Consider the following 24,237-nt stretch of genomic DNA (forward strand, 5'->3'; position numbering starts at 1 on the left):
GAGCTAACTGATACACCTAATCATAAATAGCAACGCATAATTGGAAAGAGCTGTTGCTGTAAATCCAAAAGTTGGCTTAAAGGATAATGTGGATCCTTTTATCGAACTGTACAAAGTGTCAACTCTCGGTTCCTAAGGCTTCTTTAACTGTCATATAGATCATTTCTTAGTCGAATAAATGGAGCTAATTTTGTATGAATTTAAACCCATCCATATTTGCAATCCTTCAAGCTAAAGTACCTCTACGGTAATTCGCGCTTTATACGATTGACTGTTCCGAGAGGCACAAATATCGAAACACGTCCGTTGTCTTGGACATCGCAAACCAAGCGCCCCTGGTTTTTTTCTGGATGATTACAATAAGGTATGATAAAGATGGAGCGATTACAAAGTTTTCCTTTCTATTTTTTAACTATATCATAAAACATTGATACATTGTATATTAACAATAATGAGGGACGACAATTGGGTGTGAAACAAAAGGAGAAAAATTTGGCAATGACACACTAATGACTAACTGGCTACGAACAAATTAACCTAACCAAGCTCGAAAAATCCTTCGTGGTTCTTGCGCTATATTTATAGATTTTGGACCGCATTTTTGCGGCTTTCTTACCATAACGATACCAACTGGCAGCAAAACGCGCATCGCTCTTTCTGCTACGAATTACACTGAACGAATAATTATAGCAATAGTCTGTTTCTGTTTTTCGATGGTACTTGTACCGCTTTATCAATTACCCGAAAATCAAGCTGGCAGCTTCATCGTTGGCCAGGTAGACACCAAAACAACTGCTCGCAATGCCGTCAAAAGACTCATTTTTCCCTTCGTTCTGTTCAGCGACATTCATGCAGCATCACCATAATAATAATAAAATGATAATTAAATAATCAATTGTTGTAAACGTTTTTATATTTAATTTGCCGTCTAATCAGGGAGACGGTACTAGGTTTAGTTTATTTGACAACGGAATATAAGGAAATGCTTCGTCCAATGATAGACCAGGCCACTGAAATTCATTTATAGATTGAAATATCTAATATAAATGTCTAGAAGAGTGGTAAAATCATGGAGTGATGACCAATGGCCGTGCAACCCCGCGACAGAGGAACGTCAGCGGCGAGGTGGGTTTCAGCATTGATTTAACTGAACGCAGGTATTTGTTTTTCGATAGCGATAGCAAATAAATAGCTTCACATATTGTTCCGCGTTTATTTATATAATTTACAGTAAACTTTCTAATTTTTGAACAGCCACACGTGTTGCTGGCTTTGAGAAACGACGGCGCAACTGTGTTTCGTCATATCATCGTCCATCACCAATATTCAAAATAGGGCGAACCAGATACAGGTTGGACTCTTACAGTTTCGTTAAGTTTGCATTAATATCTGATCAACGGATCCCCAAAATCCTAGCGCGAACGTTAAGTAGTAAATGGCAGCTTTTCTTGCTACTACATGAAAGTACACATACATACATGCATTATGAACGACTAGATAGCAACGTGCATCAAGTATTAGTTGGCGGAGATTTAATTTTTTGTCGTTTTCGAAGTTCTACGCAGTTATCAGCTATAATTCAGATTGGACAGCAAGTTCCGTTGATAAAAGAGATCGTAGCGAAGCTGGTATTATTGGCGAATTTCGCGGAAATCGTGTATTCGAACCCGAGAGTTCGCGGACAATGTGTTCTTCCGATTCCTTTCTTTCCGAGGAAGCCCGCCATAATCTGAGGCCTAACTTGTAAGTGATAGGTGTCTTGAATGAGAGGACAAAAGCCAGTATATAGCAACAATGCCGATGAAAGAAATCATATGGAGGATGCGTGACTACGATACTAAGCGTTCACCTCGTAATTTCTGTAGTAAAGCCGGAAGTTATGGGATACTGCAGGCAAACATTTGGCTAAAAAATAAGTGATATAGGCCTATTAATATTGTAATGTTAAAATTTTAGCACTACCCTGACTATAGATTCTATTTCTCTGTTACGTGGCTTAAGGGGCATCGTTAGCTTAGTTTTACTTGCATCAGAGATATCCAAAAACGGTATCTTAAGCTCTGCAATACCACTTCGTATTCCAATATCCAAAGTACATTTTTTTCTCATTATTCGTTATTCCTAACGGCCAGCGCTGCTTCTGACCTTCGTTCGTTAGACCTCAGGCAATTCTGGAGCTGCCCTAATGATAGTTTGGCGCGTAGAAACTGTTCATAGAACCAAGTCCGATCCCTCTACCCAAATCTCAATTGTCAACTAGCTGAAAATAAAAAACCCGAAGGGTGTTATTTTATCGCATTACAACATTGTCGCAAATATCCACAGCGTTATGTTCAAAGAAGTGAGGTCGTTTTAATGTGTTTAAATAATGTGACGTATGTGTTTGAACAACACCGCTTTATGCAGTGGATGATAGCGACTGAACTAAGAGCAAAAGATGGTGTGATCAAAAACATCAATTGGGACTTCTATTGTCGGTTTCCGCACTAAGAATACATACATCGGGTGGGTTAAATAGATTGGCATTTACCTAATTCTCGCTAACGTCTCATTGGCTTAGTCAATACAGTTACTGCTGTACATCCTAGAATACTAATTCTGTATAGATATAAGCAAACAGTACCGTAAATAAAATTATAACACAGATCCCACAAATTATAGAAGGGTCCCATTCATTTTGGCAGTCGTATTTTCTTCGAATATGACCCCTGCTATAAGGCCTTTCCTTTTAACTTAGGCAACTCATTTTCGAGGTTAGGCAAGTTGACCCATGAGTGTTTTCCGCATCACGACGCCTAAAAAAGCGTTAATAATGATATGTATTAATCAATGGTTATAATACTAGTGGCAAATTGTTTCGTCAACTTTCTACAGAAAGAACTACGCGTTAGTAAATTCACTAGTGTACTTTTTCAACATTGTGTTTTTCTGGTCAGATATCATGGCGTATGCTAAAAATTATGGAAAATCCATAAAATTATCCTGTTCCGTTTTGGCAGTTGTGAAATGAATTGTGAAAAATGAATGCCATTTATGCAGTCACAAAAAACCATTTAGACTTTTTATTGTCACCAGTTCAGGCTCTTGCAAACCTGCTCCACATTACGACTAAACTCCTCGGGAAAAGTTTCTGTCTGTTTCGATTCCGCCGAGTTAATTTTGTAGAAGCCACGAGGTGGGAATAAGAAAATCGAAGGAATCTGCTCTTCAAATTGACGAATCGTTCGCTTTACAGATATGCCGACCGCATTGAGGAAGTGCACCGTCATTTTTACCATAAGCAATCATTAACGACGATAACAGTCTCGTGATCTTTTATCGAACATTCATTTTACTTTATCGTACACTTCCATAATACATTGTTTTACCTTCGATGCCAACTTTTACTTGATTCTGTTCAGGTCTGCCCTTTAATGAAAACTATCAATAGCTCGCCATCATCTTCCTATATCAAGTCCAATTTTAATTGCAGTTATGTAGAGCGCATTATATGTATGTAATGTATGCCAATAAAGCATTGCTAAATACTTTCACACTGGCACAGATCAGAGCTGAACGCTTCAACCTTTTACGCCTGGCATATATCTATTTAGAAAGAAAGGGAGGGAGGGAGAGAGAGAGAGAGAGAGAGGTTACAGGCGTTTAATATTGATTCAAGTGAAGTTAAAGGCATGTTCAGCCTGTCTACATTACGTGTACTTTTTGCCTGCAAAATGTTTGCTCTACTGGGTTTGTGACTGTGGGCCTATAAATTGAGTTGCATTTTCGCGCTTAGACCCATAATTTAGTATTCAAAATTTATCCAACTGTTCGAAGAACTCTTAAAGAAACCTTCAGTACTTACGTTTCAGTACCTAGTGAAGAATGTTTGTTATATTGTGTAATAAATAAGCGTAGAGACGGTGATTGATTGAACATCAAAAATTTAGAATGTCTTAGTCACTGGCTTTTCTGACCCTTGCATAAGTAAATTGCTAGCTTGCACGAGAAGCACCATAAGCAAGTGCTTTGTTAATTAATAGCATTGCAGAAAATTATACGACGGCATAGATTCATATATATATATATATATATGATCCGATGAAAAACGAGAGAGAAGAGACTTTTTTATAGAACAAAAACAGAGGAACAGACCTGAAAGGATTTGACTCCATAATCTTTCATCCTCTAACAATTTACAAAAGCTGGCTTTTGGCAAGCAAACGGGCAGTTTACGCCTGCCTGATCGACAGAGTGACCCGTTCGCCCTATTTGGAATTCGCGTGGCAACTGAAAATATGGATTCATCAAGTTGTAGCATATTGACACGATTGTTGGCCTTATTAGAAGGCAAAGTCTTCAAGAAGGTCCTAAGTTCGAATCATTCTGCTGATATTAATAAGTGAGTAAGCTCAAAAAAGGATTTGCCCTCACAAAAATGAGGCACTATATACTATTCAACGAGGTAGTGGGTGACGAGCTTAAAGGTAGACTGGTTGCATAGCTGCTCAAGTAATAAAGCTTTCCAGCGTATGCAACGGTCTTATTGAAGAGAACCGAAATAAATGCATTATTCAGGAAGATAATAGGCGCCGGAAAAGTGTCAAACACTTTAAAACTCTACAGTTTTCTAAGACGAATAACCTATTCGGAGGAGTTAATCTTTCAAAAGATATAATAAATGAAAAGTGTGTGCGATAATAAACTTTTCTATATTCATACATACAACAAGCTTCTGCCTCGTCACAAAAAAAACTTCATTAAATATGTATATGTATGATTACCTAAAATATTTTCTAGCTTAATGTAGAGACATCGCCGGCAGTTAGAGAAGGATAAGTTACGTCATTTTTTGATTTGAGAGACGAATGAATCAGTCGTTGGATGCCGTTTCGTGATCCTTTTGTCCTTCTCTAGCCTGGAGACCACGTGCTTGCCTCATCAACCTTAGGTTGACTGGGTAGCCCTTTCTCTGCACATGTCACTCCTTCAATTTATTTCCGTTGTACCTGTACCTTAGTGTCCTATATGTACATTTGTGCATGTGTATGTGCCCCCTTTTATGTTCAGTGTTTGCATGGTGAGTGTCGGCTCCGTTCTAACTGATTCAGTCAGGATATCGGCTTCGGCCGGCCATGCGTAGTCGCTTGCTGCACGCGCGGCTGGCCGCTCTTCCGCCCCAGTTTCTTTCTACTACAGTCCAAGCTCTGTAAATACAAGAGTGGGTCCGTGGTCATCTGCCCATTGAAAGGTAGAATGTAGACGTGGCACGTTGGGCGTTATAGGGAGGCAATCGAACACGGTCGGAGTAGAGGCTCCAACAACAGTCGTGACGTCAAGAAAATCAGCAGCAGCAGCAGCAGTGCATGGACTGAGTTTTCGGCAACCATTTTGGCGATCAACACCATCAGACGACTTCTACATTTATTGGTACCGACTAAAGGACAGTCTCATCTATAGCGGGCGGTCGAGACGGCCGGATTATCAGCCATTGTATCAATCGTTGTTGACGACAACAATAGCGGCGGTGGTAACAACATAGTGTACATACTGAAACAGCAATTCCGCAGGAAAACCGCATTGCCAGGCATTCGCTTGGCCTGTGTGCCTCGTTGCTGTATCGAGCCCGTAGTGCCGCCCGGAGTGTATAGCACCAATGCGAATGGCGGCTCGCGGAACTTAATGGGTTAGCAGCGCCCTTTGACCCTCTGCAGGATGTAGGCAGAGGCAAAATCGAAGCTAGTTTTGGCGACGACCACAATGAAGGCAGTAATGACAACGCGTTCGTAAGCACAAGTGTTCAAATGTCACATTGCTATTTTTTTGCTATAATTACAAGGATAATGACGACTGCTAGTACGACTATGATACAATTAAGGACCAGCAAACGAAAAAATGCTCAGGCCCAATATATGGTTATGTCCACCTGTTATGACCACGTATTCGACTCAACACAATCGTCACCATATCAGTGCGACTAGCGTGGCCGCTTTTCAGTGTGACGAATAGTGAAAATTCGGCAACGGCAGTAGTAAGACAATAGCATCATGCGCGAAGAGACCGGTAAGAGCTTGATGTGCAAGACAACACAATGTTGTTTATTAGGAGAAAATGAATTTGAAGATTAGCCGCTCGTTAAGCTTTGGGTTGTCTATTCTTATAGAAAAGCTTGAGGTCTACCTATACTTCAGCGGTCACGTCGGTCGTTAATGTTCACTTTTGGTTACCGTCTTCCTCCCTTTCTTCCCTGTTGCCCCCGGCCTCCTTCCCGCTCGCTCTTTGCCCTTCTACCACACACGCACTCCTACAACATTCTACACGCACGCGGTTCTGCTCAAAGGCTGCAGGACGACAAAACCTGGGGACCATCAAGGTTAGGCTAGGTCTGTTTGAGGTGGATATATACGTGTATCTGTCGACACGCCGCTGTATTGAAAGTACGCACTCTAGATCTCAGCACAGAACGTGCCCGCAGTATATGTATATTCGGTATAGAATGCATACTTATTATGAGTTCTTAGTATCTAATATACAGAAGTAATTATCCGTTGAGCTGATTATAATGCGGATGAAGCAGAACACACGAAAAGGCTAATAAAAGACGTTACTTTTATACATGACTAAAGTAATTATTATTTGATTTACTCCAGGTCATGACTACGATTCTCATTGTTATCATGGAAAACCTTAATAAAACAATTAAATATACGATACCCAATATATTTACTAAAACCAATGGTTGTATTCGGCTTGAGACTGCGGCATTCTCTGCAATACGTTCGAAATGTTCCTAGTAGATCGGCCTAGTAATATTTGGATTACTCGTTCTCCTACTAGCATTTAAGGCAAGTTGACCACCACATGAAACATGTCGGATCAGGCCGAGATCAGTATTAGATACACTTGACGGAATTCAACTCAACAAATATTACTTAGATAAGATGTCCCCCTAATTCATATAGAATTCAGTTCAATAACAGAGGTCGCGGAAAGTACGAGTACAAAAAGATCATATAATGTTATAAACGCCCATTTGTGAAAAACAAACCTACGTTTTAAGGTGAGCAACCTTTCCCAGACTCAGACAGTTACGTACAGAAATACGCTTGTCAGTCTAACGACTAGCTAAGGGCCTTTTTATTAGTCGCCAGAAAGAACTCCGTTAGCTAATCTACTCTGATGTTAGATCTTCATCTTGAATCGTTCAAGCTGCGAAGAAATGATCGTTTTCTCCATTTCATGGTTTATCTTCATAGGAGGGTGTTATTCAAGAGTATGCATTACCGGCCAGATATGTTTTGCGCGATTGCCTCCCTGTGGGGTGCAAAGCGATATTCTAACAACTTTAATAGTTTTGCTGAGTCGAAGAGGCATGCAATACAGCCTAGTTTAGTTTACCTTCGGAAATGTTCAGGAATAATTCACGCAGGTTCATTGTTAACATAGACGTAAGGCGAACCTATAGAACCACGAAATTATTATCGTATGTACAATTCAATATCGCCGGGCACGTGCAGGGTCTCTACTTTCGTAGAATATTCTATACTTCTAATACAATATCTGGCGCTACTCAGTGACAAAACTCGTTTGAAATGAGATTAGTCCCAGATACTCAGTGTTTCACCCGTTCCATTTCCCTCCAGTCGTTTAGACTCAAACGTGTGCCCAGCTTTATTACGTATTTATTAAACCATATTTATTGTGCGACACGTAACGTAACATATCGTTTAGTATAACATAGCAGTTAATATTTAATAGTGGAGAGGATTTGATTTAGTCAGTCTGACTCCGCAAACCTTACCACCACCTGGTGTTGATCGACCTTTAGTCGTAGTTTGTTTGAACATTGTTACGCATACATTTTACAGAAACGGGCAAACAATTTTTTTCATCTAGAGTTTATCGCAGATCTTTTATCCTTCTATTTTGCACAGACAATTCCACAAAAAACACTCGAAATAATCAACCTTTTCTAAACCATCAACCAAAGCTGTCTTATATTTTTAGTCTTCTATTCTTTCTTACACGAAACGCCGTGCTTCTGATGCTGCGCTCTAATATTAAGCGAAAAGAAAATATTCTCTCAGCTGTTCCGAGCTAGCGAAGACGTGTTCTGAAGTCTAATTGCGTTGTAGTTCCGAGAGCCATTTGCAGTGCCTGCACTTAATTTTTCCTTCTCGGCTTTGAGCGCACCCTTTTCCTTCAGACCCCTTTCAGCGAATCTGGCGGATATTGTCTGTCGATTTAGCTGTCAAAGACGTTGGCAGCTGTCGTCATTACCGACAGGCTCTTGCTGACTTGGAAAGGCACTCTTGTAGCCGAAGGTGTTTCGCCCTTGACTAACGAAGGGGAAAAAGACGGCGTTGAGAGTCGTGGATAACTATAACGGCAAATCGACTTGCATCGCATTGTCTAAAACTCGTGTCCGTTCTACGTGCTGGGCAGTGATCTGGCTTGTTTTCGTGGCGCGTTATAGTAATATGCCCTTAACGTGAGCTAGTCGAGAAATGTAGTAGAAAATATACTTTCATCCATTGAAAGCTTGACTCGATACCTGAACAAATGACAGCCTACTTAAAGGCGAACAGTTCGCGTACTGGTGGCATTAGTTCAGCGCAAATCAGAAACGATCTGATTCAGTCGAATAGGCGTAGGTGAAACTTAGCGGCGAGCAATCTCGGACACTTCCATCAAAGGTTGATTCAGGACTATTTCTTCTTTTCTAACTCAGCGCCTGTTCGATGACCAACCCAAATCTTTTTCAACCGGTCGACTAGAGAAGAATCCAGAGTTAGTCAACAAGACGCGTATGTCTGTCGGCCAAAGGTAGTCCAGGTGTCAGCCGGGGAGTGTGTAGAGCTCTTTGTAATCAGTAAGTCGTCGCGATGGATCCACATCCGCAGGTCGAGGATGCCGTCACGAACGGTAAGATAATATTCCTTTTCGTAAATCAGTACCCCCACAAGTTTTCTGATAAGTAATAGCGCATGTGTGTGTGCAATGTTAACTTTCTAAATGGCATGCTTCGATAAGTTCAGCTAGATAAAGTTGTAGTCCAATTTGTTGAGCATGATAAATTGTGTTGTTATTTAAATAGGACATGTCGTCGCATCCGGAATAGCAGCAGCAGCAGCATCATTGAAGGCTGCCGAAATTATATAGAATTCCGCGATAGTTCAACAGGCGACAAAATCCACCTGACCTACGTGATTCAGGTCGATAGCATGATCCATTTTCTATACGTCGAATATAGGGTATCTTGCTGTTTTGGTTTGCGTGGTTTAAGGCTCAGGTCGACTGGAACCATTATCATCATATAATCATTCCGTTCCTGGCTACAGCGCTGATTCAATAATATAATTAGTAGGTAAAAAAACATTTCTGCCTCTCAAAATTCATTAAATTTTGTAGAGGGAAATGCAACCATGCACAGATCCAGTTTTAATTTGGTAGCCTCCTATCGATAGTAGCGTTCGACTGACCTTTTTCTATTTTCGATACATACGAAAGTATAGATTAGTCGTGTTTCAAAGGTCATCAACGAGCAAGTAATTACATCTCTAGTTATGAGCTATTCCATTAGCTTTATTTAAGACGTACGCAAGATCGTGTTGTTAGCCTAGAACGAAGCCTTTGTTTGTTTCTAATTCATTCATGTAGTTATATCGACAAGTACCCACCGAGTGAGCAGATGTCCTATTTTAACAAGCGTCTGTATAAAGGACTGAGTCCTCTTATGGAGCGGGGAACACAATCAGGCGACGATACGTCCTCTAGCTGCTTGTTTCAATTCTGGATGTTGTTTGTAGCGTGTATGTAGTAATCATTACTTCAGATCACTTCCTGCTATCCCTTAATATATGTACGGAAGCTGTTAGAAGACCCAGAACTTTTCCGCGTTTTACATTCGGGATCTAAGCCGTTGAGTGTTAGTTTATGCGGTTGGCTCCGAGCGCGAACCGAAGTGTGTCTACTCCAGGATTCAAAGTTAGAGCACCACGGATTTCCAAAAAGGTTTATAGGTGCACACGTTTCCCACGGTGCTATTCTGATAGTAGAATTTAAGAGTCGTTCGATTATATTTTAAGTGAATAATCGAAAATAATTACACTGAAATGTAAACTCATTTTGTTTGCATGTTTCAAAATGAGAGCAGCAGATGCTAACGCAGCGTCTCAATCACGCGGCCTCCACGAGCAGAATAAACTAAGGCCTTCAATTCTTAGGTTAACGAAATATCCGGCACAAGCTACTGGGCATGCATGTAGACCATATTGTAAAACCCATTCTTGGAACTAGATTCGATGCCGTTTAGGATGACGCACATTATTTCAATAGAATATACATCTCTAGGTGAAAAATGAAAATACGGGCTTTGCCAGGAAGGAGTCGGCAGCAGTGGTTGTTGATAAGGGTCCTCTTCTACGTAGTAGCGATCCACGCAGCCTTGCGGGATCCCCTCAGCGTCGGATCTTAGCTAGATAGTTTCTGCTCAGGAAACAATCGATACGCAGCGTAACAATGGGTACAATTGTGAAAGCCCCCGGCACAGACTTTAGTCTCTTGTACGACCATTGCGAGTAGTGATATCGGAGCATGCATTCTGGAAAATTAAATCATATAGGAATTGTTCGTATCGATAACGTTCACATGCAGTCATCAATGTTTACATTCAAAAACGGCAAAACAAAACTGCAAAGGCTTCTTTTCTATTCTACAATACCCAAGTGGATGATCAAGCTAAACTCATTGCTGTTTCCATAGCGTTAAGCTTTGACCCGCTTTTTACTCTGGAGTCCGTGTGCGTGTTTTGGGGTGGCCAAGACAACTTGGAGCGCTCTAAAATAGCGTTCTAAAAACGCCACTAGAAACTTCGCAAGTTACTCACTTTTAAAATGCAACTGGGTTCTATGCAAGAGAACGTATAAATTTGATTCTGGGTCATAGTTTTTTGTTCGTCGCATTTAGCAAAGTGGGTTTGCCAATAACTACACAAGGGGCCCGCTACTCGCTTTAAGCCAGTTCTGTTAAATGCAATCTCAATAAAATGAATAACGTTGTTGCTGTCGGAAAGTAATATGTTAATGAGTGATGCAATGATGACACCCAGATGCTCATTATAATTATAATAATTTACGGCGAATTCTACTTAACTGCGCACAGGATAGAAACATGGAGCACATACAGTAAGTAAGTTTAACCCCGCACCAATTGACAAAACAATTAACTTAATGATCACTCTAAGTTTATAGCAATAGGATTAGTTAATGTTTTTCGAGCTAAGCAGGCCCAGTCAATGTTGCTAAGCTTCATTGCACTAGATCTGGCGTAAAGTCTAGTCAGAAATCTCTTTTGGCATTAAAGCTGGTCGAGTAGCGTGCCTGGATAGTGGATGGCCGTGCTCGTCTCCAGTGCCAGAATATGGCCCACTGATAGATGAAAACCTTTAAATCTGTTGCTGAATCTAAGAACAAGCTTTTGAAGACATGCACTCAGGTTTGCTGCTTCTGTTTAATAGCGTCTAATGGAGTTTTTATTTCGTCAAGACGGAATAGTTTAATCTTTTTGCGCGGTAGGGATGTACCAAACTCGTACTTGACCAGTTCTAACATAGGGTAATGGCTCAACTTATTACGCGATCTGTGAAATTCATAAGCATTGAAAGTTCGGGGAGACATGCATGCAATGAGCTAGCTATATGGGGGAAGCCAATACAGACTGTCTTTTTGCTGATCGAGCTTCACATCGATCAAAACAGATAGTGCTATGAAGATCTTTTGGGGTTATCGAGTCGATACCGACCATACGTTTTGAAAATCCTAGTCGTGAAAACGCTTGTCCAGTACCACGGGTGCGTTCCAGCATTCGTTTAATAATTAATTGCTACGAACACTTTCGGAAGTATTAATCCTTCTCTAAGATATGATATAATACGAATTGGCTAGCCTTGATAGCTCGTCGCTTTGTTTGTGGTTCTAACAATTTGCTTGTTTCTTCATTTTTTTTTAAGTTTGCTGTTCATAATGCATAGAAAAACTTGAACGTACCGTTAAATCGGAAAGTTCCCAAAACAGAACGTCATACAAAAATGACTTAACAAAAATCATCGTCAAAATATACCATTAGATACGGTTGCTTATGAAGAGTTCAACGATTATTTCTCCGCTTGAAACGATGTGAAAATAGAAATTGGGAACAGCTTTGGATGCATTATTTACGTATATCCTATCGCATAGTTATGATAAAAATAGGGTAGGTATGAAGGACTAGTCAATGTGGTTGAAGTGAAACAGCTTGACACACTTCAGATTGTTATAGCTAAAATTTATCTTGTTTAGTGAAATCTGTCATTTTTCGGAACTATATCGCGCGGTGCCATGAACATACAGCATATGTAACGGTTTTTTCCTCGTTGTTTTGATATGTTAACGTAATCGAGCATCGACAGTAGCTCGATTCCATCGACTCACTGATCGATCTGAAGGTTAAGAAGTCGGCAAATCGAGGCGTCTCTCAACGCGAGTATCTCAGCTCACAGACTTCACGTACCGCTGATCAGGGCTAGGTTGACAAAGGGCTCTTCCGTGTTGTGTTTGTTGATTTATTTATTTTTGTTTTAAAAGACCAGGGCCTGATTTCGTAATTCACCGAAATAATTTCGATCGTAGGTTGGCATAGAGCTTTGACGTGCATCGTCTACGCCGATTTGCGTCTTATTAACGATGTTGCCTCAATCCTGGCGTGTGGATAGCGTACACCGGCATTAGCTAAATTCAGCTAGCTAATTAGGTAGTGTATTATATGTGTAAGTTACCGGTACAATGTCTGTTTACCCCTAACGGCACAATATGTACATAGAACCATTCGATTATCATGACGATACAACGCTTGTGTTGTTTGGACTTTCCACTTACAGCGGTGCCTAAAGGGTATATGTCAACGTACGCTGCGTATGGGGCGCTCGCTGCAACTCGACTGGCTGGTCTTGCGTTGCAGTACATGTTCCCCAGTAGGAAGGTACACTTACAATGTACATAGTTGCTAACGGAATCATACAATAGGACCTGACGTATACAGATTTAACAGAAGTCAGTATAAAATACTTGACAGTGTGACTGGATTATGGACAATGCAATAGCCGTAATTTCATCAATAGGGCGCACTTCTCGAGCGCGCATTGAAGTTCCGAGTCGAAGCGTTTTAGGTCAATGAAGCGACTACAGTGTGAAGTTATTTAGGTATATAAAAAGAAATATATACATACTAAGTAAATAATTCGAATAGTTTCGCTGGTAGTCACTTTTCCAATTTCAGAAATCAAGTCTCTTTTCATCCTAGAGCAATTTTAGCTCAGACATTTAATGCGGGCAACCGGAACACGGCTATAAAATACTTAGCTTGTACAAAAGAAGCCCAACGTTAGGATTAAGGTTGTTTTCAACGGCGATCTATTCTATTTAGCTGGATGACACTATTCACAAGGACGAATAGCTTTCTGGATACCAGTGGAGTGATTACAGCTGTTTCGCTTAATGTTATGGAAGTCAAATAGGCCACGTGTGCTTACGTAAGCTATAAATAAGGCTTGAACTTTGCTGTTGTTTGCTCTCCGTAGCCGGTGATTCCTATGGTAGACCTGAACAATCAGTCTCGCGAAATCATCAGCGTCGGAGAACGCATTCGCACAACCCGTCTAGTACCGCCAAACGAAAAGGTGACTCATTGTATTTCGTTTGAGCTAAGTAAACTCAAGTCACAGAATAACCGAACTTTAATTGAACATAAAATAGCACAATGCAACAGAATAGAGAAACAAGTTTACCCCCGCCCCCTCGCCCCCCAGAAACAACTCTAAACGAAGTTACACGAAATGTGGTGAGTTAATTGTATTAATACAATTCAGGTAATCCATGGTGTCAAAAGATTTTATTAGTATATTTTGATTTTATCTCAGTTTGAAAACTTGGCCTTAGCTAAGGTAGCAGGGTGGATTTAGATGCAAGTTAAGCATGCGCATTGCTGAAGTCGGGACAGTTATAACTGAAGGTAAACAGTTCTATCGAAACACAACCTGCTATACCGTAATGAACGATCAGGCATGCATTGATCAGATTTTTAGGTTATTTCGGATAATTCCATTATAGTTATACTGATTTTTTTATTATTAGGTCAATTACCTCTTCGAGGACGCGCGGACGCTTCATGACGTGATGTTCCGTGGGGCCCGAGTGTCCAAAAACGGTCGTTGTCTTGGCTATCGGGAACCTGGGGCTGCAGAGTTCACCTGGATGTATTATAACGAGGTCAAAATACTGGTCGTGCACCTGCGTTAGTTATCTCTTGCGGCACAATTTGTCGGATTATAAATTATCATTTTTCAGATCGGTAATATTTCTCGTAAGTGCTGCAGCGGCGCTGTGGCCACCTACCGCTTTGGCGGATAACCTTTTATAAATTATAGCGCTTTACTAAGAATAAGTGTTTTTTGAAGGGTACTTGACATGAGTTCAGTGAATATCGAAAAATCCTAACTAAAATTAGATAAGTTAAAAATGTATAGAAGCGCTTCGGTCACTGATTGATTTGCGTAGATTGATTTGGAAGAGAAGAGCTGTCATTTAGGCTAAACAATGACAAACATGTCCGCAGACGCGATGACGCTTAATTGCCCGATTCTTTTATTTACAAATGTAGGTACTGAATCGCAATCGGAGTTTCGCATGCGGTATGCTAGCTATCGGTGTCCTGCCGGGAAATGAAACGCTCATCGGCCTCTTCGCCAGCAACTCTGCTGAATGCGTTATTACTGAAATGGGGTGCTACTATTTCTCTATGGTTTTGGTACCACTGTATGACTCGATGGGCATAGATTCAGTCTACTACATTATTAAGCAGGCGCAAATCGAGACGGCGATCTGCGACACGGTCGAGCGGGTAAATAAGCATCTATACTTATACTTGTATTCACTTTTCAAATTTTATCAGTCAATTCATTACCGTTTTTAAAACTGATAAAAAAGATATTGTCAGTTAGATGGTTGACAGGTACAGCCAGCTAAATTACTATCGGTTGCGACAGATGCTGAAATTTTTCATGTGTCAGGACTAATTTCTAAAGGGACCAATCACGAGGCCTGTTGTTGCCCTTTAAGCTAAAAATGTTTTGACAGTTTAACGAATTTATCTGTGTAGCTTTCTTTTTACAGTAGTTAGTCTACAGTGTACGAGCTTTAAGTGTCTAGGTTGAATTTATGCTGATAGTCCTTGGCTAATTAAGAAATAGAAAGATCTTCAAAATATACACTCTGAAATAATGCGAATAGTAAATGATTTATGATTTCCAAGTGTTTATTTATTGGTAGAATGTAAACTGGCTGACAAATAAGTATCTATGAGCTAACCTGCCCACATACTGCGCATTCTAACAGGCCAATGTTCTTTTGGACCTGAGGAAAGGGGGTCCTGTTCTCCGACGGATCATAGTAATAAAACCTATCACAGACGAACTTCGACTAAAAGCTTGCGAACTTCACGTTGAGCTCTTCCAGTTTACTCAGGTCAGTTGATCATTGCCGTTACGTGATGATACTGTTTTTTATAGACAGAAGAAAAACGTATGCCACATAACGTTGAATATTTCAATATTAAATGGTGAATCGATTTGCAAGGTTGAGGCGATTGGGGAGAAAAGTCTCAAGCACTCAATTGCACCGCACGAAGATCAGTTGGCTGTCATCTGCTATACGTCCGGTACGACGGGAAGCCCCAAAGGTGTTATGCTAACTCATAGAAGCATTGTGGCCAATCTGAGCGCTGTCATGTTCCAGATGGGCGAATGGGCTCCGACTGGGGAAGACACAATGTTGAGTTTCCTGCCTTTAGCCCACATGTTCGAACGTTGCTGCGAGATGGCAGTGTACATGGTTGGCGGCAGCGTTGGATTCTATTCGGGAGATATACGTGGTCTCACGGAAGACATGCAGGTTCGTCCTTTCGGTTCTACCTCTATGTGGGTCCAAGAGTAGTTAAGTTGCTCGAAGCTCGCCTCAAGTTGGTTTCACAGGGTGTTCCTATGATGTCATCAAACGTAATTACTCAATACGTTACACCTACGAACAATTTCATTGTTCAGACTTACGTTACAAGCAAGCGTTTAGACAAGCAAATTTGAAGGTACGATACGCTTTCATTTCATGTCTGCACTTAGATTCTGAAACCCACAATTGCTCCGATGGTTCCACGGTTGTTGAATCGTATTCACGATAACGTCATGGCAGCCGCTTCAGGATCGAAAGTGGCCGCGTTTATACTCAATCAGGCGCTGAAGGCTAAGCAAAACGAAGTGAACAAGTAAGTACCACTATCGGGAGGAACTAAAATGATCGCTTCGTCCAACATGCCGTGCAAATGATAGACGATGAATGTGGCGCAATTACACTTCTACTTTTCTTTTTTGCAGTTACTTGATACGCAATAATCACCCTGTTTGGGACCGCTTCATTTTTAGCAAAATCCAAAAAAAGCTAGGGGGCCGTATTCGCCTCTTTGTGGTTGGTTCTGCTCCATTGGCGGCAAACGTGCTAAATGTAGTCCGTTGCGCCCTCGGCTGTATCATTGTTGAGGGATACGGTCAGACGGAATGTACGGCTCCATGTACCTTAACGTTACCTGGAGATACCCGCGCCGGCCATGTTGGGCCGCCCATCGGCTGCTGTGAGGTGAAGGTCTGTACATGCCGAAATGTTTCTCTGACATGTGCTAAAATCTATTCCAGTATAGGAGAAAGAGCTATGAAACACAAGAACCGAACGATTCATTCAGTGACTCACGATACAAGTGCTATTAGGAACATGTACAGTTTTAGTTAGGAGGCAATTAGGATAAAAGGAAGGCATTTTGCTGGAAGGATATATTCGTGAATATCAGAGCCCGCTAGTTTTTTTTTTACTGTTAGGTATAAGGTAACTATGCCCAGTGCGCCGAATTGCCTAAGAATAACTAATTCTCTCTCGATTTCTTTACGACAAATAGGTGGTCGATGTTCCCGAAATGAACTATTATGCTTGCAATGGCGAAGGGGAAATTTGCGTTAAAGGAACATCGCTATTCCAAGGATACTTTAAGGTTTGTATCAATCGATGCCTCATCGAACGGTGGGATTATCTCACAGGGTTACTAAGTAAGTAGAAATTTAAACATGCAGACGACAGATGGGAACACCGATATAGTGCGATATTTATCGAACATCTTTGTAACGATTAATTTGAAGGGGTAACACTCGCTGGTTCGGATACGAACGGATCGAAGCGTTGTTCAATAGATTGGATTAAATTGACCTATCTCTATTTGCACATACTTATTATTATTATTATCATAATCACTTAGTTAGCTATGAAACTATATATGTTGAATACCAGCAGTGGCAATAACCTCTTTACCTCTTATTCTTCCGTTACGATTATCTAATGTGTTTCGACATATCGTTTGAAAAGTTTACTGTTTTTTCCTCTGTAAGTCCATTAAATTTTTTTCGCACAATGAACAGAGTTTCAATGGAAAAGCTACCGAAACAGCCCTCGGGGGATACTCGGGCGGGAGGGGGGCACAACGAGGACTCTGCGGGAATCTGGAGTTTTTACTAGATCTTGCTTGGTCACCCAATGTTTATGATAACAAACAACTAGTTAATTGGCTGCGAAAATAAGCTACGAATAATATATTATTATGTATTTTAAATGAATGAAATGGAATCGAACTTCGCCGAAAATAAGAAGCCTGTAGGTAATCTGGGCTGCGCGCTCAAATTAGTACGACCTTGCTCTTAACGCTTCGTCCGGCATCGAGTGACGCCTAGCCACAATAACAGGTTTTTACACACAACTGCCACGTGCTGTCTTTAGGTCAGCATGAAGCGGAACAGCAAGTGAATAGCTCCAGGAGATTCTTTTAAACCCAGACTTGAGCCAAACCCTCATCCCGAAAAGGCTGATGTGGGTTTGGTGGGTCTGGAAGAGTTTTCTATAATAGGAAACGCTTGCCAAAAATTAGGACCGACAAGAGCGACCTGTAAATGGCTTAGTTAAGCGACCCTATTTAACAGGACAATACCCAATAGATTAGACAGAGCTATCCTTTTCCACGAACATGCCGGTCGCACATAGAAATAGCACATAACCACATAGAAAAATTGTCCTGCAAGAACTTCGATAGATTTGTCTACACCCATCATATCCTTCATGCTCTTCTAGTCTTTATTTGGTTGACAGCTGGGAGAAGGTCATAGATAGTGACAATCAATTTATCTGCTGCTAGAATAGTTCGAGTGAAATGCTGTAGGTGAGAAACGGCTATTATGTTCTAACCTACTCCATAGATTATCTTACTTTTGCATTAACGTAGAAGAGTGATTTGGTCTCTTCGCAGATGGAATATCCACTATAACCATATGCTATGGCTTTGATATAGATGGTCAAAATTGTTTCCGATTCAAGGATCCGGACCGAACACGAGAAGCCGTGGATGCGAACGGATGGTTGCATACGGGCGATATTGGCAAATGGCTTGACAATGGCACTTTGAAAATTATCGATCGGCTGAAGCACATGTTCAAGTTGTCGCAGGGTGAATACATAGCTCCTGAAAAAATTGAAAACATATTAGTTCGATCAGCATTTATCATGCAGATCTTCGTACATGGCGACAGTTTAAAAGTAAGTAAATGCTATTGCCGGTTCCGTTACTGAAATGTCGCACTAGGCTGAAAAGACATAAGGACTAAACAAGCAGAGTAACTTGGTGGTGATATGATAAGGCCGCATGTTCATCACTCGATTCGCGCGACAGAAGCAAGGACCGCTCGAACGATTCGGACAGCGCATAATGGGTTCCTTAATTGATTTGTTATTTCATTTTCAGTCATCACTTGTTGCTGTGGTTGTACCTGATCCCGAATATCTGCTCATATGGGCACGACAGAACCGCATCGAAGGCACATACGAGGAGCTGTGCTTCAACAAAGTGGTAAAGAAGTCTGTCCTCGATGATCTTCTGTTGACGGGCAAGAAGAATGACTTGAAGACTTTTGAGCTGGTGCGTAATTGATTCATATGCACAATCGTGTCGTACACGTAAATACATTTCGAATTGTGCGCCCGGCGTGTAGCATCAGAACAGAGCCACTTGACATGAATGTTCATTTCATTGACTTCAGATGAAGGACCTCTACCTGGAAAGTGAGCCTTTCTCGGTGGAGAACGGGCTTCTTACTCCAACACTGAAGACGAAGCGAACAGAGTGCAGGACCAGGTAGGACCAGCTGCGATGGAAAGAATGCGTCATAACACTAACATGCACTCTTGAAAAACGAATTTTTAAGACGGTTATTGTGTGTAACTACTGACTGAAATAACATATATTCTTTTTGTGGTTAAGCTATATGTCGGTAACAGCATATCATCGAAAACCACACACACGATAGTGCCTCAACTAGTTAACACGTGTTTTGCATTAATTCAGGGTAGTTAAGCCATTTAGTCTATAATCGGCGTTTCGGTAGATGCGATTGAAACCATTCTATAATTTTAAGAACGTTTGATGATTGATTTTCACAGGTACGCTGCTCAGATTGAGGCAATGTACCACAACCTTAAGTAGACACAAGGTGGGTTCGATCGAATGTCCAATTATCTCGTGTGATTCATTGATCGAAGAGTTAATACGGTAGGCCGATAGCTGACTTGTTAATGAAAACGGCGCTGGAGATCCTGTTGCAATTTCGAAGCACGGTGGCGATGACCACAATAAAAATCCTGAAGATAAATATGACAAAAATATCGGTATATCGGATCTGCGCAGACTGTGGGCATTTGAGCAAGTTCGTCTGGTCCTCGGAAACGGCGGAAAGGCGGTGGGGCTCTTCAAACGGTAGAAGGCGAATTGTGAAATAAAGAGCACCCAACAGGACATTCACCCCAGTGCTTCCTCCTCTCTGTTGACCGTTTGTTTGATCAAACAGCATTTGGAAAGAATAGACCTGATGTCGTAAGTGAAATAATTTATCGTTTACTATTGAAATGTTTATTAAAAAGAAACAAATCGAATAAACATCAATAGTCGACAAGGACCAAATAGAATAGGCGCTTGCGGGTAATTCTTACAGATCTACGCTCCAATTAAGCGTAGAGAACTGAGGAGATGACATCAACTAAAAAATGTACACTGTTATTTAATGGCTTGCGTCCTACCCATATAATACACTGTAGAGCTACGTGCTAAACAAAATCAAAAGGACTAATGGCAGTTGCATAGCCCAGTGATCTGTAGGACCTTCTTGACTATCATGTCACTTTACTACTAATGTTCTATTACAGGGAAAGAACTTCATCGACTGTGATATACTGCATGCAGCTCGTACGAAGAAAAATATATCTTACTATTACTAATTGTTGTAGAGGACAGACAATCTTACGATGGAATATCAACAGACCGAGAAAGCGATTGGCCGAGACCACACGTTAGCGATATTACAAGACCAGAAAAAGACATCTGGAAAAATTCAATTGCAAAGCGACATAACTGCACATAGGAACAAGGAGAAAACGTTTCCAACGCAAACAGTAATAGGTACACTGACAATATATAAATGGACGCAAAATCATGCAAAAAAAAGAGCGACCGTGTTTCTAACACGACTCAGCTCACCGACCTATTACTACTGTAAGGTTACTGTGAAGTATAGAGGCTATCAATTCTGTTGAAAAAGCGCTATTACCGCATCATCGTCTTACTCGTATTCTAACGATGTCCTACAGCACACACACACAGGCCTTATAAATGGCACACACAGGGTCAATCATTCCTGTGCACGAAATACCTATTTAAACATTAAGTCGAAACTGCTGTTTTAACGCGAAGATGTTTTGTTGCATAACGGATGCGGTCGTGATAATTTTAGGCAGACCGCCTGGAAGCTTGAAATGACCTCAATCTCACCACGTAACCTTATTAGGTACGCCATTACCATGTTCTCTTTTTTCATTTATTATAACAATTCCGTGGTTTTGCGAACGTCGATTCGGATTGGCGTCTAATAAACCACAAGTGATTTTAATTAGTTCCAACATACAGCCTATGTCTGTAGCGGAACTTCGCGTGCAAATGTTCCTGGGTTTTGAATAAACGCCTGCGTTACTAGCATTTGATTCGTTCGCGGCTTACCGTTGTCAGTTTACTATTCTTTTAAGGCACTGCAAATGGATTCGGTGGCTTCAAATTTGGCGCGTATTGCATCGACCGCGTGCATGAACTGTGGCGTGGTTCCGAAGTCTTAAATCCATGGTTACCTCACTTGCTCGGTGTTTTCTGTCTTTCAACATTGCTTACTAACCTATGTTTTTTCACCATTAGGTGAGACCACATTCCAGCTAATCGGCGTACGAAATTTACACTATACAAGCGAAGAGCGATGGACAGAGATAGCCTTCACTTTAATAGCAGCGGTGGGATGGTTGGCGATTTGGTGGAAATTGTGGAAAAGTTGTTCAAGCACCTGGCTGATTAGAGTCGCCTCCGGCAGTGTTTGACGAATACGGACGGCTCGCGAAAAAACAGAAATAGCCACTGATAAGGTCGTAAAACGTGCTCATTGATATTTGCAAGGAAAGGTTTGCGCTGGTTTGTGCAAAAGAGACATGAAAAGGCTATACCCAACTGGATCAAGCCGGCTTGCCGTATCGTTTGTATACGATGTACATTACTGGATGAGCCTGAGATTTACTACGTCCCCGACAATTTTCGAGGAATGGCCAGATCCATCGCTTCCGCGAATCTGATTACGGTTTAATTGTCAGGTGATCCGGGCTCACCGCCGATAAAGCCTGACACGCGGTTTCGGAACCTCACGGAGCTGTACTTGCGCTTTTACTTTATTTCATATACATTCACTATAACTTAAAAAAAAGGTTGTGGTGAATACTGGCATGTGAGGCCCGAGTCCCGCGCTGTAGACCCTCTCACCCGTATGCTTGTTGTTGAAAATAGTCCCCTCTGTGCATAAAATATCAGTCGACTCGTTCTCACTGGTCTACACGATACGGGTGTTGCGAGAATTCCGGAAGATACGTGAAGAGACTCTTTAGTCCTAGAAAAACCGGCCACCGAATGAGAACATCCAGCCTACTGAGCTTGATAAGCAGATGGTAAGATTGACAAGGCCTCTTGACCATTAATGACACTAATAAACGGCCTACGGACCAGGGCTGTCTTGAATTGCCAGTTCCCCCTTTTTAGATTTGCCTGATTTATAGTATTAGAAAATCATTTTACAAGCATGACGATCAAAAAAATCATGAACAGATATAATAATCTATACAAAGAGCGTCAACAGTTAACAGAGAGAGGATGTGTTCAGATAGGTTATTCTCGAGGTAGACAGGTCGTCAAAGATTGGCGTCTCGGATATACGGACACTCGCTTGAGGTCGAAACTACTTGCTGCATCGCGTCGAACTTATCATTGCGAAAAGTATGCTATAAAACCACCTTATTATTCGCTATAGTCACCTTTTATCAAATAAACCAAATTCAAAAACTACACAATGTTGATTCAAGCAGATAGGAAACACTTGCTAGGAATTTAGGAAAGATCACGTATGTCTTCCCTTTTTCTAGAACCATGAACCACTATCCAAGTTACTAAGGTGACTATCACGTAAGGCTACATTCCTTATATATATATTTGGAGTATGTAATATTTATTAATGTACATGGGCTTGAGCTTTAACAACGTATCCCATATACCTTTCTTCTAAACTCGGTTGAAATGTGAGGTAGAAGGGGATTGACTTAGTCCAACTAGAGTAATTTTCCTTCGCTTTGCTTATCTCTAGCGTTTTTCCATGGATCTATTGACGAATGTGCAAGTCGCTGAAGCCTGCTGAGAACCGGGCTTCAGCAACTTGCCTCGCTGCTGCACAATGCGCGCAGTTCTCTCTAAAGGTCGATACGACTAGAAGAATTGATTCGACTCCTTTATTATAATCCTAGATTTTTTTAGATGTCTCTAAAGCGCTTAGAGTCGAAGTACTATGAGCCACTAGTAGAGTGGTCTTCATATTGAAGGCTATCACAGAGCTAGCACGCCTCTTGCAAGAGGTCATAGAAATATATAGTGTTATGGCTAATATATAGCATCGAAGATGGAGGGTTCATAGTTTATGTCGATCGATTCTCACTAGGAAATTCTCACGTGTGTTGGTTTTCGACTAGATGCATCAAGCAGAACGGTGAATCTACGCTTTTTACGTAGCCTGAACGCGTCACCAGAAACGTCATGCACTATAAAAACGAAATGTATAACTAATTACTATTACGTGGCAATCTATGACTACGTTATAATTTTATACGTAGAAGTAGCAGCATTCGACACATTTGTAACAGGTGGCTTGATAGCTCGGTGACTGATAAACATATACACGAATCATTTAGTTTACTAATTTGTTACGTAGTAGATGTTTGATAGACAATGAAGAGGCGTTGGCCATCGCTTTCTGCAAATCGTTACATGAACAGCTGCGGTCGACTGACCACTGTTGTCGGTATCCCTATTGCTACTGCTATTTGAAAGGGTGTTCAGAAAAAAAAAAACCATTAAATCAATTTTTAGGCAAGGCCCATATAGCAACATCCACTCGAGCAGTCTTCTTCCAGTATATCTACACAATACAATATCGATCTGGTTCAACGTCGAGGTCGTGGTAGCAAATAAATGAAAAAGAGATTTCTTTCCATTGATTTCCAAGTAAATGGTGGTTTTAAATTCTATTCTGCTTTTTAGTACTATAGATACAGGCTATTATGGCGTTCAAAAAAAGCCACAGTAGATAGGTTCTTCGACGACGAGTTAACCAGATCCATCCGATCAGGCAGGCAGGCAGGCAGGCTTGACTTTGTCACTAACCTACGAAATTGTAAACGACTTCGTTTGTCTGAAACAAATATGGTGTACATTTATTGCTAGTATTTGATTCTGTACCAATTTAATGCCATCTGGAACTCAGTACATTTTACTACCAGTGTTTATTCTACATTAAAAATTGAATGAGTGATCATAAAAGAAGTAGAATGACTGTTAATTATAATGGGGCATTTTACGCCTGTTAAGGCAGTAGTAGAGAGAGTAGAAGAAAAAAACCCCAAGCTGTCACACGAACTATATACGGACTTTTGCTCCAGCCAGTAATTAAAGCTCAATTACGAAAGG

General features: G+C 41.0%; 1 protein-coding gene across 9 annotated transcripts; it reads left to right on the forward strand.

Annotated features, from left to right (window-relative positions):
- The first annotated feature begins 5,024 nt into the window (after positions 1–5,024).
- Positions 5,025–23,883, forward strand: LOC111243356 (long-chain-fatty-acid--CoA ligase 5-like). Of its 9 annotated transcripts, none has more exons than XM_086986376.1 (16): positions 5,036–8,904; positions 12,896–12,996; positions 13,595–13,693; positions 14,148–14,282; positions 14,674–14,913; positions 15,408–15,536; positions 15,648–15,962; positions 16,187–16,329; positions 16,439–16,703; positions 17,011–17,103; positions 18,471–18,689; positions 18,895–19,068; positions 19,190–19,284; positions 19,590–20,019; positions 20,349–20,986; positions 21,385–23,883. In XM_086986376.1, the coding sequence occupies exons 1-14, from the start codon at positions 8,865–8,867 to the stop codon at positions 19,630–19,632; spliced, it is 2,091 nt and encodes a 696-aa protein (XP_086842502.1). In that variant the 5' UTR covers positions 5,036–8,864; the 3' UTR covers positions 19,633–20,019; positions 20,349–20,986; positions 21,385–23,883. The 9 variants fall into 9 exon arrangements, with proteins under 9 accessions (XP_086842535.1, XP_086842520.1, XP_086842502.1 ...); XM_086986386.1 differs by having other exon boundaries at positions 20,349–20,601; XM_086986370.1 differs by lacking the exon at positions 21,385–23,883 and having other exon boundaries at positions 5,036–6,042; positions 6,320–8,904; positions 20,349–21,199.
- Positions 23,884–24,237: the final 354 nt, after the last annotated feature.

The sequence above is a fragment of the Varroa destructor genome, unplaced genomic scaffold, assembly GCF_002443255.2.
Source record: "Varroa destructor unplaced genomic scaffold, Vdes_3.0 BEIS01000001.1, whole genome shotgun sequence".
Lineage (NCBI taxonomy): Eukaryota > Metazoa > Arthropoda > Arachnida > Mesostigmata > Varroidae > Varroa > Varroa destructor.

Coding starts and splice junctions, on each gene's coding strand:
- LOC111243356 (XM_086986376.1), top strand. CDS start 8,865: ATGGATCCACATCCGCAGGTCGAGGATGCCGTCACGAACG. Junction 13,694..14,147: donor TAGTACCGCCAAACGAAAAG/GTGACTCATTGT, acceptor TTTTATTATTAG/GTCAATTACCTCTTCGAGGA. Junction 16,704..17,010: donor TCGGCTGCTGTGAGGTGAAG/GTCTGTACATGC, acceptor TACGACAAATAG/GTGGTCGATGTTCCCGAAAT.